The sequence below is a fragment of the Brassica napus genome, chromosome C3 (assembly GCF_020379485.1).
Source record: "Brassica napus cultivar Da-Ae chromosome C3, Da-Ae, whole genome shotgun sequence".
In the NCBI taxonomy this organism is placed as follows: Eukaryota; Viridiplantae; Streptophyta; class Magnoliopsida; order Brassicales; family Brassicaceae; genus Brassica; species Brassica napus.
Genome location: NC_063446.1, coordinates 54,171,333 through 54,183,967, shown reverse-complemented (window position 1 = coordinate 54,183,967; position 12,635 = coordinate 54,171,333). Strand labels below are relative to the sequence as shown.

The 12,635-nt window shown below is 34.6% G+C and overlaps 2 protein-coding genes and 1 pseudogene across 2 annotated transcripts; 1 reads left to right on the top strand and 2 right to left on the bottom strand.

Moving 5' to 3' along the window:
• Positions 1 to 3,537: 3,537 nt before the first annotated feature.
• LOC125583176 lies at positions 3,538 to 4,008 on the bottom strand. Its single transcript, XM_048749778.1, has 2 exons — positions 3,723 to 4,008; positions 3,538 to 3,665 (listed from the first exon to the last, which is right to left on the bottom strand). Exons 1-2 carry the CDS (start codon positions 4,006 to 4,008, stop codon positions 3,538 to 3,540), a joined length of 414 nt encoding a protein of 137 aa, XP_048605735.1.
• A 210-nt stretch (positions 4,009 to 4,218) lies between these two features.
• Positions 4,219 to 4,569, bottom strand: LOC125583175. The gene has a single exon (XM_048749777.1). The coding sequence runs from the start codon at positions 4,567 to 4,569 to the stop codon at positions 4,219 to 4,221; it is 351 nt and encodes a 116-aa protein (XP_048605734.1).
• A 1,787-nt stretch (positions 4,570 to 6,356) lies between these two features.
• On the top strand, positions 6,357 to 10,668 carry LOC125583592 (annotated as a pseudogene).
• The last annotated feature ends 1,967 nt before the right edge of the window (positions 10,669 to 12,635 follow it).

Genomic DNA, 12,635 nt, shown 5'->3' with positions numbered 1-12,635 from the left:
GTAAAAACGAAGGTTTTAGGTCTGAATATTTCTATGTTTCATTAATGAATAAGTGTTCCCTTATATAGGGGATTACAAGATAAGTAAAAAAGAAAGTATTCAAAACCTAAACCCACTAGTATTAGGAAAACTACTAATATATAATAATGGAAAGATAACAATTACAAGGAAAGAAAAAGGAAAGATGATTTCCTTTTCTCCAAGCCGCCTCTCTCTCTCTCTCCATGTCATGGCCGACTCTCTCTCTCTCTCTCCAAGTCGTGGCCAACTCTTTCTAGTTATATGGGCCGGTTATGGACCGGGCCGGTTATGGACATCCACTAATTAATTTATAATACTCCCCCTTGGATGCCATAACCATTCAGGATCGTAGTACGCTTCATGTTGCCTCATTAAAACCTTATCAGGAAAACCCAGTGGGACAAAACCATGATGAAGGAAAAAGAGTACAACACGTACTACTCCCCCTGATGTGGACCTCAGTGGAGGTTTCTTCAGTCTACGCATCTGATGTGTGATCTTTCATGAACGTGCAGGTAGGGAGTAAACAAATCGGCCAAGTTCATTACGGAACCGCAATTGGATTACTTTGACCTTTCCGGTCTCTTCTCATGTCTTCTGACATCATGTGTGCGTGGTCAAGAAGTGGACTTTTGACTGTCGACTACTCTTAATTAGGTCGGACAGACTAAACACACTATGGACAATATATATACTGAGCATGGTACTTATGAACTTATAGTCTCAGGTCGTAAACCTATGTTCCGGTGTATCTACTACACGGATGTGTACCAATGTCCCTGTCCATAGATCTTTCTTTATTATCATCGACTATGCACTAATCTGATCGATCCATATTGAGTCATAGACTTCTTCTATACATGTTTATAACTTGTCTCATGAGTGTTCTAGATCAAGATGTGATCAATGATTATTGCTGTAATGAGTTTTATAATCTCATCAAGCTATGGCTCTTCGGCCGAACACACTCATGGATCTCGATCAGTAATCTCTCTTGCATTCGGTAATGCTATTGCAGTCTTTTATCCATACTTTGATGGTGTCCCATGACCTTTGTTGCCGTGGATCATACCACGCACCGGAAGATCTATTAGGTCATGGACCTCGACTACACGAGCTTATGGACGGCAATCATGATGGCTGATCTTTCTTTTCCACTAGCCATGATCAAAGAAGAAGGGCCGGACACCTCTAGCCAGACACCCACACAGATTTAATAAATAATATGTATCAACCAATTAACCTCTCTTTAGGCTGGTTTAGTATAAAGTAAACACAAGGAATTCAAATCTCTTTTATAAGTATATGTATGGACTGAATTTGGATTGTCCTTATACAATTCCTTTACTAGTATTACATACTATATGCAGCTGCTTTGTTTCAATCCATGAACAGCTTAGGAACAATACTGTTCTTTATTCATGTACAGCTTAGGAACAATGATGTTCTTTATCCATGAACAGCTTAGGAACAATGTTGTTCTTTATCCAGTGATCCATATGCTGCTTACTACATCAGTATCTAATTTCTTTCTTATGACCAGACCTTTATCAATTTCGAATTTGTGTAGCAGCATCCACCACATAGGAGTTTATCTCCTTATAATCTGTTCTATGGTCTCTGTGAGTATCCTTGTGTAACAAGCTATGATCTAATGTTGTTAGTAGGAAAACATGAACACTTTTACACCTTGTGATCATGTACCATCTCTCACGGTTTCTTATTCCTCACAAGACTCATCTATTTCACTGGTTTATCAGATGGCGTTTCTGTATATGTGTATGGCCAATACGCCTATCTCTTCTTTAGATACTTTAAACCCCACGTTTATCTTTTCAATCTAATCTTTAATCCTTATGAGTACTATTTCGTGGGTTCATGATCCTCGTTTATATCTTAAAACTCAAGTGCTACTCTCTTATGTATCTTTATACAAATATATCTCTTATGTGTCGACACTTATGTATATGGTTCCATTGTGTTCCAGACATGATCTAATCGATTTGAGATTTCATTATCCAGGACCTTTGTCACCTAGAAGCTTGGCGTCCCAAGCTACATGGTTTGGCACATTAGGTGTGTAGCTGCGCAGCCTTTTCTCAATGTCTGGTATGGTTTCTCTTATGACCTCGGATTTGTCATTCTATGCACCTTTCTCTTTTCTTTCCGAGGTTCCTTTATCTTATGGAACACATTGGTCTATCTTGTATAGACTCTGTAGCAACTTGATTGTGTCTCTTTCTAGGACATCAAAATCGTTTCGTGCTAAGCTGGTTATGACTTAGTCATTCTTTTCTTTTCTTTTTGGGTCAGTGTCTGGCATCTCGATTAGCTAGCTTTATATAATCTTTTATCTTCTTTGTTTGGACGTCTATAATCATATTCTCTAGTCCGAGGATCTTTGCCAAGACAATGATGGTTGATACCATACTATTTCTCTTTATCATTCTTTTCTTTGTACCAGCTTATAACTTTCTCCTTCTAATGTTGGATAGTCGGATTCATTGGTCATGCAATCCGTGTACATGGCCACAATCTGATCACCCATATTTGGCTCAAGGTCTCTTTAAGACTCGTGGGAGAAAGTCATTCTTTTATCCAACATATATTCTCAATCCTCTTCTGAGGTTCCATCTTAGACGGCACATATGTATGTGGTGGTTTATTCAAAGTCTCTTAAGATGGTGTATGTCTGGTTTATGACCCGTATTCAATCTGAGATGGGAATATCTATGCTCACTTATATGGCCTGATGCATCTTAACTTTATATACTTGTAAATTCATGATGTCCCTAAGCTTTAGGATGGATGTCCGAACCTTATAGGTAATGGCCTGCACGGCCAAGCCGTTTATAGCATGGTCATAGACCATGGTACACGAATTTGTAGTGTGGTCATGGATTTAGGGTTTTATCCTCTCTCCCCCTCATGAACATACTATAATTTCGTGATGCTTAGGACAATCAAGCCTAATGAGTTTCCCTTGTGTACATGTTTCACAACGTGAGAAATTTATGGGATAACTCTGTGTGCCTTTCAAAAACAATCTTTGCATCAAGTTTTAGACTAGGATGGCTAATCCAGTCGTGCCATAAAAGTATATAATTTCGTGGGATATATCAGTATGGTCACCACGGCTCTTGCCTCTTATCATACTGATCTGTAGCATAGTTTTGATTAGTAGAGTACGTAGGTATAGTCTTGACCACTTTCTTATAAGGTCTTAGGCGTTTTCTTTCTTTAAATATGAAGGAACTTGTTTCCTTTTGCCCATTGTTTCTATTTGGAAACCATTTTATTATAACTCAATAGGTCATACATTCTTGGATGTATATAATGCCCTTTAGGCAATGCCTTGGCCATAGATTTCTTACTAGGCTACTATACCCGTACTATAATGCCCTTTAGGCAATTTCTTTATCAATAAAATCATTCACATTATCAAGCAAAATCAGGCAAGATATAATAGCAATGAACTCAAAGCATTTCATAAAACAATAAGACAAGATGTCGATTTTAGTCTTTGAGACAATCAGAAGTCTCAAAATCCAAGAGGTCCTCCTTTTCAAGGTCGGAATCATCATCAGCATCATACCCGGTATCATGAACCATATGGGCTTCCGGGTTCTTGTTCTTAAGGCTCTCTTGATAGAGCTCACATAGATGTTAAGGGGTTCTACAATTCTTGGCTCAATGGTTACTCATCCCGCATCTGTGACAAGCTGATTTGGTCGAGTTAGACGGTTTGGATATGCCGCCTCGACCACGGCCATAACTGCCTCGGTCACAGCCATAGCTGGAACCCCGACCACGGTTATTGTTGTTTCCTAACCGGCCATATGAGTAGTTGTCACGGCCACGTCCTTTGTTTCTACTACGGCCTTTGCCGTGTGATCTCTTATCATCATGGACGTGGTTGCATTCTTTGGGATCTTTCTTTTCAGCCTCATTGGCTTCTGGTAATGATGTTGTTCCGATGGGTCTCATCTCACTGTTTTTCATCAGGAGTTCATTATTAGCCTCGGCCAAGAGTAGGCACGAGATCAGATCAGTGTATGAGGCGAAGCCTCTCTCTCTATACTGCTGTTGCAGCAACACGTTCGTCGAATGGAACGTGGAGAATGTTTTATCAAGCAACTCTTTCTCGGTTACTTCCTCACCACAAAGTCTCATCATTGAGACTATCTTAAACAATACTCAATTGTATTCATCCACAGACTTATAGTCCATGAATCTGAGATTCTTCCACTCATGTTTAGCCTTTGGTAATAGCACCATTTTCTGGAGATCATATCGTCGCTGTAAAGCGGTCCAAAGGTCTAGTGGATTCTCCATTGTGAGGTACTGATCTTTTAGACTCTCAATGAGATGGTGGCGTATAATACTTATAGCCTTGTACCGATTCTTATCAGTCTCTTTGTTGCCCTCGATGATAGCATCACCGAGTTCCTTTGACCTCAAGTTAATCTTTGTGTCAAGTGCCCATTGCAAATAGTTGTCTCCGGAGAGATTAAGGGCAGCATAGTCTAGGTTTGAGATTTTCGACATCTGAATCACATTATCATTCGTAATTTAGGGTTTCACAATGTGATCATGTGGCCGCAAGGCAATCAATAATTTTCGGCCACAATCAAGTCTTATACAATCATGTTTCAAACAATCTAATCGACCATGGTGCGAACAATCATTAGATTATATATGTGACAAATAGATCAGGCCACACGGCCATACAATTTTATGATGCAAACTATTCAAGTTTATACGATCTATATGTCATGCTGGTTGATAATTAAAACAAGACGAATGCAATTCATATTCAGTTATATATGTTATGCAAAGAACCTTAATCAATTGGTTTCAATTATGAAATCTAGGGTTTTGATTTAAACAATACTAGAACTCGATTTTAGCAATATGTGATCAAGGTTTCAAGGCCTTTAGGATTTAATTTCGAGATTCAGATTATACAATCAATCTATCAATCCTACAACCTCATATCATCAATCATTCAATCAAAACAAGAAAAATCTAGAAACCTCAATGATCAATCGATCAGATAAGGACATCAAACTAAACCGATTTAAGCTTTAGGGTTTCTAGGGTTTCGATTCCAGATTTAGGGTTTCTTAATTCAGATCATAACAATCAATCATGTTCTAGGGAATCGATTTCAATCTAGTGATTATGAGATGATCAGTTTTAGGTTATACCAATTTTTAGGGTTTTATCAAGAACATAGGATTTCCATAATAATGGATTAGGGTTTTAGGGTTTGATCATTATGTTCTCAGATTAAACGGTATACCTTTGTTTGTAGGGTTGAAACCGGACCACCAAAGAGAATGGATGAACCTCGAGCTGCACACAGACGGACGCGAGCTGGCTGTCGTCGGATGCGAGCTGAACGGGACGGGACGCGTCTGCTTCCAATCGGGTTCGCGAACTGCTTCCTATCGGGTTTGCAAGCGGCTGATCAGGATTGCTAGCTTGTTAATCGGGAATGCGAGCTAGCTGTGATGCGAACGGGAAGCTGAGGTCGTCTAGGATCAGGAACACCTTAGGGTTGGAGCTGATCGGATGCTGACGAGTTGGAACGCGAGCTGGGACGAATTAGGGTTCGTCGGGATTAGGTTAAAGTCGCCGGCTAGGTTAGGGTTTAAGGGGTTGGCGATTTTAGCTTAGATTGCAGAGAACAATCGTGCTGATAACGTGTTGTAAAAACAAAGGTTTTAGGTCTGAATATTTCTATGTTTCATTAATGAATAAGTGTTCCCTTATATAGGGGATTACAAGATAAGTAAAAATGAAAGTATCCAAAACCTAAACCCACTAGGATTAGGAAAACTACTAATATATAATAATGGAAAGATAACAATTACAAGGAAAAGGAAAGATTGTTTCTTTTTTTCCAAGCCGCCTCTCTCTCTCTCTCTCCATGTCATGGCCGACTCTCTCTCTCTCTCTCCAAGTCGTGGCCAACTGTCTCTCTAGTTGTATGGGCCGGTTATGGACCGGACCGGTTACGGACATACACTAATTGATTTATAACATAGACATAATTTTAATTTCTACAACCATTTTTAAAAGCAATCAAGCTTTTATTTCTACATTAAAAAAAGTAATATGTTAGCTTTAGAAAGCACTTTCTCTAGAGTTTTTATTTAGTGCTCTGAAAAAATTTCTACAGCAAAATAAATTAAAGCCAAAGCTAAAAATTTAAAGCTTAAATCTTAGAGCAAAAAATAGAAAGTTACAGCTTCAACCAATCAAATCTTAAGTTTGAGTATTTTTATTGAATTTTCCTTTTATTTAACAACGATTTTCCTTTTTCTCGGTCTTAAAATTATTTAAGGAAGCGATAAATATCCTTTTTCAATTAAGTTTAGTCTTTTCGGCGATTATGACAGTATGTATAAAGTATTCTTAGAGCATGATTATCGGGGTATTTAATAGGGTCTCTTAATTTAATTAAAAATTAAAAAAAAAAGGAAAATACAAATTAACATAAGCGACGTCTCTAAATTAGGGTACATAGGAGACGTCTCTTGTAAGCCACGTGTCAGGGTGATAGCAGTTTTGTAGCTTCTTCAATGGCGTCTTCTTCAACTACTCTCATCTCCTCCTCCTCCTCCTCCACTAGGATTCTTCTCCCAGCCAAGTTTTCGCTTCCATCTCTCTCCCTCTCTTTCCTTCCAACTCTCTCCTCTCCTTCCGCACTCGCTTCTCTCCGGTTTGCTCGACCCTCTTCCCTCACCTCAATCCGCTCCACTTCTAGCCGGAGCTTCGCCAGACCGTAAGTTAATTATCTAAATGTCGATACTTTCTTCGTCGGTATGATTGGGTTCAGCCTCCATGAGCTTATCATAAGACTTGGCTCTCTTCCTTGGTCCTTAGCTTTATGTATCCAATTTTATTGGCGATTCATAGTCTCTGTAACTATGTTTTGTGTAGATTTCACTTAAAGTCCAGAACTTTATCGACATTTTGTTCATAGGATTGTTAGTTTTATTGGCTATTCACAGTTTCTTTTAACTCTGTTGTGTAGATTACAGTAAAATTCCAGAGAATCTATTGAGAACCTTTTTTATTTTTTGTATGGTCTGGAACAAAGTTGGAATGTTCCTTTCTTAGCTGTACTAGTACCTGCTTAAAACAAGAATAAAATTGTAAAGCTTTGTTGTGGTTTCTCTGAATGTTGAGCTGATTTTGGACGAGACTAATGGTGTGTGTGTATATGATAATCAAGCTTGTGGCATTGTAGTTTGGATAGACTGATTCAGTTCTTTCTTTGTTTTGATCTTTTTTTGCAGGAGCATCATGTCAAGATGCGATGGTTTAGTTTCAGTTGTAGTCTATGGAGACCAAGAGAAGCCAGCATTGATCACTTACCCAGATGTAGCATTAAATTGTAAGAGTAGTGGTGAAAATATGAATTGGTTTATATTCACTTTCACATAACCTGATGTTAGATTGTTATGTTTGGCTAGACTTGTCTTGCTTCCAAGGACTGTTTCTCTGCCCTGAAGCAGTGTCTTTGCTCCTCCATAACTTCTGTCACGGAGTGGAGGAAGTCTTGTAGTTTTCTGTCTTGTTGTCTTGTAGCATTTGGAGTAAGTCTTGTAGTTTTCAGTCATGTTTGATCACACACATATTCTCTCATTCTCAACCAACCAAGATCATCTTGTGTAGATATGTTTTTCATAAAATGTTTAATTTTTTTTAAAGAATTCTTAATTAAGAGACTTTGCATTGGAGATGGTAAATATTAAAATCTCTTATCTATGTCTCTTAAGTCACTTTACTACGTAAAAACTATTAAAAAATAATTAAGACACTCTAATAAGAGCTTTGGGATAATGATGCTCTTAAGGGTTTTTCACTTTTTCGTACGACGACACCTTTGATTTGCTATTGATCCAATAACAATCAAACCAGCTCGTCCAGCAAAGCAAACAAAATTGAGAATGGATTCATCTCCCAAGGGAAACTCAGCATGTGCGCAACAACAACACAAGATGGAGATTCAGAACAGCCACAACGAGAAGCTTGTTGGTCTGCTTCACGAAACTGGGTCGAGAAGTTGTGGTCTTATGCCACGGATTCAAATCTGACAAGAACAACACAATCCTCAAGAATGTGGCTGCTGCCATAGAGAAAGAAGGAATCAGCTCTTTTCGTTTTGATTTCTCTGGAAACGGAGAGAGCGAAGGAGGTTTCAACTATGGTAACTACAAGTACGAAGCTGATGATCTACACTCCGTCATCCAACACTTCTCTAACACCAATCGCGTCGTTACTACGATTATCCGACACAGTAAAGGAGGTAACGTGGTGCTCCTCTACGCCTCCAAGTATTGCAATGATGGTAACGTCCGCAATATAATCAGTATATCTGGACGTTATGATCTGAAGAAAGGAATACGTCTTGGAGATGGGTAGAGTTGTCAACTGGGAGGGCCGACCATGGGCTAGGCTAACGTAACCATGTCCAATTCATTTTGGGCGGGTTATGGACATCCACAATTAATAAATGGTCCAATTGGACAAAAGACCAATTGGTACATGGTCCAATTGGGCGAAGACCAAATGGACAATGGTGTCTATGGGCTTCCTAAATCATACTTTCATGAGTTTAACAAAAGAAAGCGTAGATAGCTTTACAATTTAACCCAAAAAAAGTTTTATCGTTAAAAAATATTAACGATTTTGACGGAAAACATAATTTCACAATTTTGACGGAAAAATGTATTTCATAAATTTGGCAGGAAAATGCAATTTCTCGGTTTTGGCGGGAAACAAAATTTCTTGGTTTCTGCGGGAAACAAAATTTTTCGGTTTTGGCCGAAAAAACGCAATTTCTCAGTTTTGCGGAAAAATGCAATTTCTCAATTTTGGCGGGAAAACGCAAATTTTTCGGTTTTGACGGGAAAACGCAATTTCTCGGTTTTGGCGGGAAAACGCAATTTCTCGGTTTTGGTGGAAAAACGCAATTTCTCGGTTTTGGTGGAAAAACGCAATTTCTCGGTTTTGGCGGGAAAACGCAATTTCTCGGTTTTGGCGGGAAAACACAATTTCTCGGTTTTGGTGGGAAAACTTAATTTCTCGGTTTGGGCGGGAAAACGTAACTTCTCGGATTTTGGCGGAAAAACGCAATTTCTCGGTTTTGGTGGAAAAACGCAATTTTTCGGTTTTAACGGGAAACACAATTTTTCGGTTTTAACGGGGAACACAATTTTTCTGTTTTGGCGGAAAAACGCAATTTCTCGGTTTTGGCGGAAAAATTGAAATTTCTCGGTTTTGACAAGAAAACATAGTTTTATAGTTTTGACAAGAAAAAAAATACTTTTATAATTTTGGAAAGTAAACATAATTTCAAAATTTTAGAAATCTATGCTAATAAAAGAGACTAATCGAGGCTCCAGAGAGCGTCCACATCGTTTTAGAAACCCTCTTCGAAAATAAGACACGTGGCATGACTAATATTATTACCTTATTACATTAAATCACATTACCATACTACATATTATTACCATATATACATTAAATCATACGAAAAATATAAGTAAATATAGATTTAAATATGTAAATATATAGTATACAAATTATATATACAATAATAAGTAATTACACAATTTAAGAAAATATATAATATACGAAAATAATATTAATAAGTAAATATATAAATAAAAAGGACTAATCGAGGCTCGAGAGAGAGTCCACATCGTTTTAGAAACTCTCTTCGAAAATAAGACATGTGGCATGACCAATATTATTACCTTATTACATAAAATCACATTACCATACTACACATTATTACCATATATTCATTAAATTATACGAAAATATAAGTAAATATAGATTTAAATATGTAAATATATAATATACGAATTATATATACAATAATAAGTAATTACACAATTTAAGAAAATATATAATATACGAAAATAATATTAATAAGTAAATACATAATTTAAAAAATATATAAAGCATTAAAAATTTATCTTAAAATGTAAATACACAATTAAAAAAAATAGAAAAAGTACATTAAACCTTAAAAATCTATCTTAAAATGTAAAATATAAATATTACGTTAAATCTATCTATACTAATAAAAGGGACTAATCGAGGCTCCAGAGAGCGTCCACATCGTTTTAGAACCCTCTTCGAAAATAAGCCATGTAGCGTGACTAATATTATTACCTTATTACATTAAATCACATTACCATACTAAACATTATTACCATACTAGATAAGGCCAGTGCGTTGCAACGGGTTTTATTTGATGTTTTAGTAAAAACATAAAAATAATAAATTATTTTATTATAGATTGAGGATTTTTTTTTTTTTTTGCATAAGCTGTGAGATATTTATTTTATAATTACAAACTCATTTACACACATAAATTCCTATTAGTATTTGTATTTATAATCATGGTGCATAGGTAAATTGTTATCAACTTTGTATTTAAGGCTAGAGAAAACACTCATACCGTATTTAAGGCTAGAGAAAACACTCATACCTAAAAATTTAAACTAAACTCAACCAAAGTAAAAATTAAAATGAAAAAATTGAAAGCTAAATAAGGTCAATCTAGTTAGTGACAATATTATACGAGAAATTACTAAAAATACCACATTCTTAATACCACTTTTATTTTCACTTTTAAAAAGAAAAAACACTTATAATCATAAGGTTAACTAATCTAGACTAAGAGTTTAGAATTGAGGGGGTGAGGTAGGTTTTAGGAATATGAAATTTAGGATTCTAATAAATATATAAATAAATAATTATCTTTTAAAAAAAAAATTATGTTAACTAAATATAGTTAACTCATATAAGTTAACATAAATATATATATGTTAACTAATATCGAGCTTCATAAACTTAATTATTCATTTAAGGATTTTCAATCATATGGCCAAGATTAACCAAGCAACCATCATCATAGCTAAAACTAATAGAAATAATACAAATTAGTATATTAAATTTTCTTCAACTAATTAGAGTTAACTAATAAAATAAACATCCAAATTTTTTTATTAGAATTTAGTTCAGAAGATGCTGATAAAACAATTACACCTGGATATCTCTTGATAAAAGACTTTCATGATAATAACAGTATTATCACATTTCACAGCGCAATATATATCTTCAAATAGTTCTACTTGTCCGGCTCAAAATGTTGCTTGTATTTCAATTTTACTATATAGAATAGAGTTTTTGTAGAAAAAAAAAAGAAAGAAAAACTGAAATTGCTTAACGGAATTGGACTAATAATTCATAGAGAAAAAGTGCTACAGTTATTTATAAAAAAAATACCTCCTTAACAATTAAGTTAGAGTAACTATTTGAACATCAGCTTTTTCATATTATTGATATATATGTAACAAAAAAAGTTATATATATATAAATGCATGAATATTATCATCTAATCAATAGTTTCTTGTATCTTTAAGTTGAGCAAAAATTTTATAGTTGAAATCAAATTTTTTTCAAAGAGTATTTGAGGTAATGGTTATTTCACAAATATGCAGTTGTTGTTCTCTCAATCACTCTTATCTGAAATTTATGATCGGAGATTTTATAGTTCTTACTGCAATCTTGCACATTATAAATAGAAGATGTCGATAATAATTCCTTCACATAGTTCGTCTCCAAGCTTTTCAAGAAGAGAATGATGCACACAACCCTGATTGTATTTTCCTATATAATAAAAATCAATTTGAATAAAAATTTATAAAAGATTTTTTAAAAAATTACCTTTATTAAGTATGAGATATTCCTTCCTATAAGTTCATTATTCTTTTTTCAAATTTCTTATCTTTTAATATTTTTAACTGATTTAGTGTTAAATAACCTTCTCAATTCATTGTTTCCTTGATAATGCATGATAGCAAATTAAATAACAATTTCAGTTAGAAAATAGTAAATATATTTTTTTCAAACATAGTCTTATTGTAAGAATTGTCTAGTTAACCTTTTGACTAAACCCTGATTACAATCAAAATCATAACACTTGTTGTTGATTTTAAAATTATTATCTAACTCGCATAACCATAATAAACCGTTTATACTGCATTGATCAATCGTTGTTGACGTAACATAATAAATTGATGTTGACATTGACTTACTATGACAGAATAACCAATTTTATATCGTCTATAGGAACTAACACACATAATTGTGCCAATAACTTACGCATAACAATATCATATTTTACGATAATTATAAAGTTATATAATAAAAAAATGTACCTAATGTTTTTCTTGTATGAGAGAGTTTCTGATTTTAATCAATTATGTTTGGTGACAAAATATTGGAGAGTTTAATCTTATATATAGATGTGAATAATCGTAATCCTTTCAGTTACAAAAAAAAAAAAATTGTAATCCTTTTTGGATTATGATTTCTTAAACATAAAATTTACTATTTAAATAAGAAAGTTTATTATTATATGGAAATATTTGAAATACTTGTTTTACATTTTTTGTTTAGATTTGAAGAAAAAAGAAAACTACAATTAAACATTCTTTAACAATTTTATTTTGTAGAAGATTTTATAAAAGGATAATTACTATCAAAGAAATTTTTACAATTATATTTTCTTTATGATT